At 42.9% G+C, this 4,440-nt stretch overlaps 1 protein-coding gene across 3 annotated transcripts in view; it reads right to left on the reverse strand.

Moving 5' to 3' along the window:
* Nucleotides 1-4,440, reverse strand: part of SDCCAG8 (serologically defined colon cancer antigen 8) — a 153,254-nt gene that overhangs the window by 56,674 nt on the left and 92,140 nt on the right. For all 3 annotated transcript variants that reach the window (XR_002103673.1, XM_019549779.1, XM_019549780.1), the window contains exon 16: nt 2,832-2,963. Coding sequence is in view for 2 of the 3 variants with exons in the window: in XM_019549779.1 (XP_019405324.1) it covers nt 2,832-2,963 (132 nt within the window). In the remaining variant the exon portion in view is untranslated. The remainder of the gene's footprint in view (nt 1-2,831; nt 2,964-4,440) is intronic.

Raw genomic sequence — 4,440 nt, forward strand, 5'->3', positions numbered from 1 at the left:
TATATATATGGAGAGAGGAATGAAATAACGAAGAACACAGACTCCTGACACTGACAGAATTAGTGGATAGAGGGAACTAAACACACTAGATGTTGTGTTTCAGTTTTTAAAAAGCATTTGACACAAAGAAGGTTATTTCCAAAATTAATTCAAATAGATTTTGACATGAATATTGTCCTGTGAATTGGAAGCTAGCTGAAGGACTGCTATCAAGCATATGAATAAATGGCAAAACAGCCAAGTAGTATTCAATGAAACAACAAACCTGAAAAACAATAATGCCTAAAGAAACCTAGGGATTACATCAGATAACAACTTAGATGCGAGCCTGCTATGTGATAGGGTACACAAAGTTCAGTCTTATGTGTAGTTGTATACAAAGAAGCATCACTACACAGAGAAATAATCATCTTCTATAGCATGCTGGTGTGATCACTGGCATCTGAGAAAGACTGTACACAGAAAACTCCATTGCTGCATAGCAAGGAGAACAAACAACACTGACCTTTTTGAGAACAGATAACCTAGTAAGGCAGGCATTGGTCTAGGATCGTGGTGCTAAAACTTTCAATGTGGCAGGCTAGTCAAGTAGGATGGGTCCCATCTGTAGGCCAGATCAGACCTCCAGGCTGCCATAGTGGGGTTCCCCACCAACTCCCTCAGACATACACAACAGGATTACATCTAGCATTATTAGATGGAGGCCCTGTGCTGTCTCCCTCAGCCCCATGCCATAGGGTTGGGGCTCTACACGGCCTCCCGGGGCCCTCTGCTGCTTCCTAAGGATCCACGCTGCTGGACTGGGGCCCTGCATACCCCTCTGCTCAGCTGTGCTACAAGATCATATGATCTCCAGCCACGTCCAGATCAGGTTCCATCTATGCCTATCTGGTCCATGGGACTCTCTACAAGTTCAGAAATTTGGCAGCAGGGAGCGATGACTGTTCTCACCACTCCCCCACTGCCACATTTTCAGACCCATGGAGAGCCCCATGGGTCAGATGGCATGGCTCTGCGGGCCAGATCTGGCATGCCGGCCAGGGTTTGAGCACCCCGGTCTAGAATAATGGAATAAAACCTTATTAAGTATTTTTGGTTTAGGGAAAGTACCCAATGCACATGCTAGGAAACAATGGCCTTTTATGACTTCTGACTATCTGTACTGCTCTTGAACTGAGAAATTCATGGGCAAGTTAATCAACTTTGGAAACTATCTTTGTATATTAGCTCATACTTAATCTGTTACGGTTCTTCATTGTGAAAAATGTAAAAACAGCCTTACTGTCACTTTAGAGCTGCTTCTGGTAACTTTCCTTTACCTGAAATTTCAATCAGGAATAAGATGATTAAGAAAACAAATACTCACCATTCTGAAGATTTTAATAGGATATTAAAAAAGGTTGTGACTCAATCACATGATAACCTAGACCACATTTAAAGATTCAAAAATACTGAATTTGGGAAAGTCTGGGTGCATCTACACCTTGCTGATGGTGACATTGTTACTAAAGCACAGCACAGTAGCATGGCACAGTACTTCCTTTCTGGAAGTACTAAAGCACAGTGGAGCAACTGTCCATACTGCACCATATTCATGGCATACTATTTTTAGCAGCTACTTTGCTGTAGTAGCGAGGTATAATAAGGAAGCATGTCGCGACGGTGAAGTAGCTGCTGGTCACATGCAGACACCAATGGATGCTACATCGCTGTAGTGTGTCACTATAGCAACATAGTGTCACATGTAGATGTGCCCACTGTTACTGAACTAGTTTTTCAGTAATAGTTAGATACTAGTAAGCTGCTGCTTATGAAGTCTTACGCATCTCTGATTTAATTAGCCTGCAAGGTGCAAATCTACCCTGACCTCTATCAGTTTATACTTTATTCTACCTTCATCCTTACTTATCCCATACCAAGTATCCAAACTGTTATTTTATAGACCATGATCCATCTTACCATTCAAAATGAGGCAAGTAATAACAATTCTCAACTTCTGTTAACAGAAAGTCCACATTATATGCATCACGGTCATAACCAGAGGTCCAACTGAGTTCACAGCTCTGTTGTGGTAGGCACTGCACAAATATATAGGAGGACACTGTGACCAGTGGTTAAAGAGTCTATGACCAGGGTGCAATCTTTTTCCAGTGCAGGTCAGAGCTTGCAACCTGGCTGTTGTTGCAGGCAGCAAGCCTCTGCCCTTTCCCTTAATCCGAGGGGCCAGCTGCCAAATCCTCAACCCCTCTGCAGCAAGGATAAACTCAGAAGGAGCAGAGAAGCAGGCCATAGAGAGCAGGCAAGTAATTCCCTGATTCAGGACTGTCTGGTCCTACCATACATAACAGCTGCATATCAGCAGCCCTATTTTACATTACTAACATGTTGTCTGTCCCTTTGCTGGGAAAGTGTCTACTGATACCAAGAGTTAGTTCTGCCCCAAAAGGTTATAATCTACCTCATTTTTAATCCCTATAAATAAAGAATGGAAAGATCAGCTGAGAGAGCTAGTGCCTTTTAGTAGAGAATTACTTCTAGAAGAACACTGTATAAACACGATCATGACATAACAGGTACTTCTGACCTACAAAAATGAATAGCTTCTACTCAAATAATACTTTTAACAGTAGGATTTCCAATGACAGGTAATAATCTTATTATGTAGCCAAAACACCACAAACAGAAGATGGCCTGTGAAGTTTTGGTCATTTGCTTAAAAAAATAAAAAGACTAGAAGTGTTCAAACACTTCCACATCATTTTTTTTATTTATACAACATAACAAGTACAATAAAATATACCACATATGGATGGACTAAAAGAGGTTCCTACCTCAGTTTCATTCTCTCATGCATTTTCCCATGCTGGATACACTGTTCCTCCAATTCATCATTCCTTTTCTGCATCTTCTCCAATCTGTCATGGAGGTACACATTTTCCTGACTAAGCTGGCTGACTTCAGACCTACAGAAATAAAAATACAGGGACGATGGGTACTGTCAGACTTTATCCTGCAGTGTACACCATTATATGGTTTTGATGGTTATGAAACACCTACAGCTATAATGTTAAAACAGCCTTTTAATAAAAACAAATACTCATTTTTTAAATGTTAAGCCACATCCAAATGCAGAGAGGCATGACTTTTTGGTAATCATAAAAGTAGGGTCGGAAGGGACCTTGTAGATCTTCAAGCCCGACCCCCCGCCTGGGCAGGAGAAAAAGACCGGACAAAAAAAAGACCGGACTCAAATGAGTCCAGCCAGGTAGGCATCAAGCCTCTTCTTAAAGATCCCCAGGGTAGGAGCCAGCACCACTTCCCTAGGAAGTTGGTTCCAGCGCCCTAACTGTGAAGTAGTTCTTGCGGATGTCTAATCTAAATCTACTCTCTAATAACCTGCGTCCATTGTTCCTTGTCAATTGTTCCTTGTAATTCAGTTACAAATACTGGCCATCAATCAAGCATAGTTCTGTGAAAATCCCCTTCTGCAAGACGATAATTTTTGCTTGCTTGCTTTCATCACCCTAATGGCTAATTTTCATAGTTTCATAGTCTGTAGGGTCGGAAGGGACCTGAGCAGATCATTTTAATGGCAAAGAATTATTTATTGATATCAAATGAGAGAAATCCAGAGAACTCAAATGACACTGGAATCACTGATAGTAAAATTGGGCCAATATCCTGAAAACATAAGTGGTGCATTGGCAAAGGGAGATTTTTAAGAGGAAAATACAAAGCTTAACAAATAAGAGAAAGGTCATAAGTGTTGCATCCGATCCTCTGTAAAGTCTGTGCAAAGACCAGCTCTGTAAAGGCTGTGCAAAAGGAAATTAAGTATTTCTTATTTCCCAATGTTGTAGAATCACAGCATGTCCAAACATGAGTTCATTGAGATTACTCCCCTATATCTTTGACCATTAGCTAATGATAGGGAAGTTCATTTCTACTCATACTAGGAGCTCTGGCTTCCTAGTGCTCCTGACTGATTTTACTATAAAAATGTCATAAAAAATTGTGACGAAAGTCTATATGTATATTATGTGTATATTCTAATGCTTGACCGTTTGGGGTCCTCTCTGGTCCACACCCCACTGGCTGTCTGATGGTTACATGCACCCGCTCCTGGGGCCTGTGCCGCGCCTCTCACACTCGTTGCCCCCGCTGGGGCCTATGCCGCGCCTCTTGCGCCTTGGGGCTCAGGTGCCCATAGCTGTGCCTGGCCCCTTGACCCTTTCCTGGGTCACTTGCCGACACAGGGCAAAATATCGCCCTCACGGGCTGGGGTCCCAACCCCACACTCACTGGACGCCTCTCCGGCACTCTAAAACACTGTGCCCACTGGGCACCGGGAACCCCCAAACTACTGGGGAGCCCGTGAGGCCTCCTCAAGCCCCTACAGCCTCACCCGGTCCTCCGATCAGGGTCAACACCCCCAACACA

The sequence above is a fragment of the Crocodylus porosus genome, unplaced genomic scaffold (assembly GCF_001723895.1).
Source record: "Crocodylus porosus isolate Cpor-Errol unplaced genomic scaffold, CroPor_comp1, whole genome shotgun sequence".
NCBI classification, from domain to species: domain Eukaryota; kingdom Metazoa; phylum Chordata; order Crocodylia; family Crocodylidae; genus Crocodylus; species Crocodylus porosus.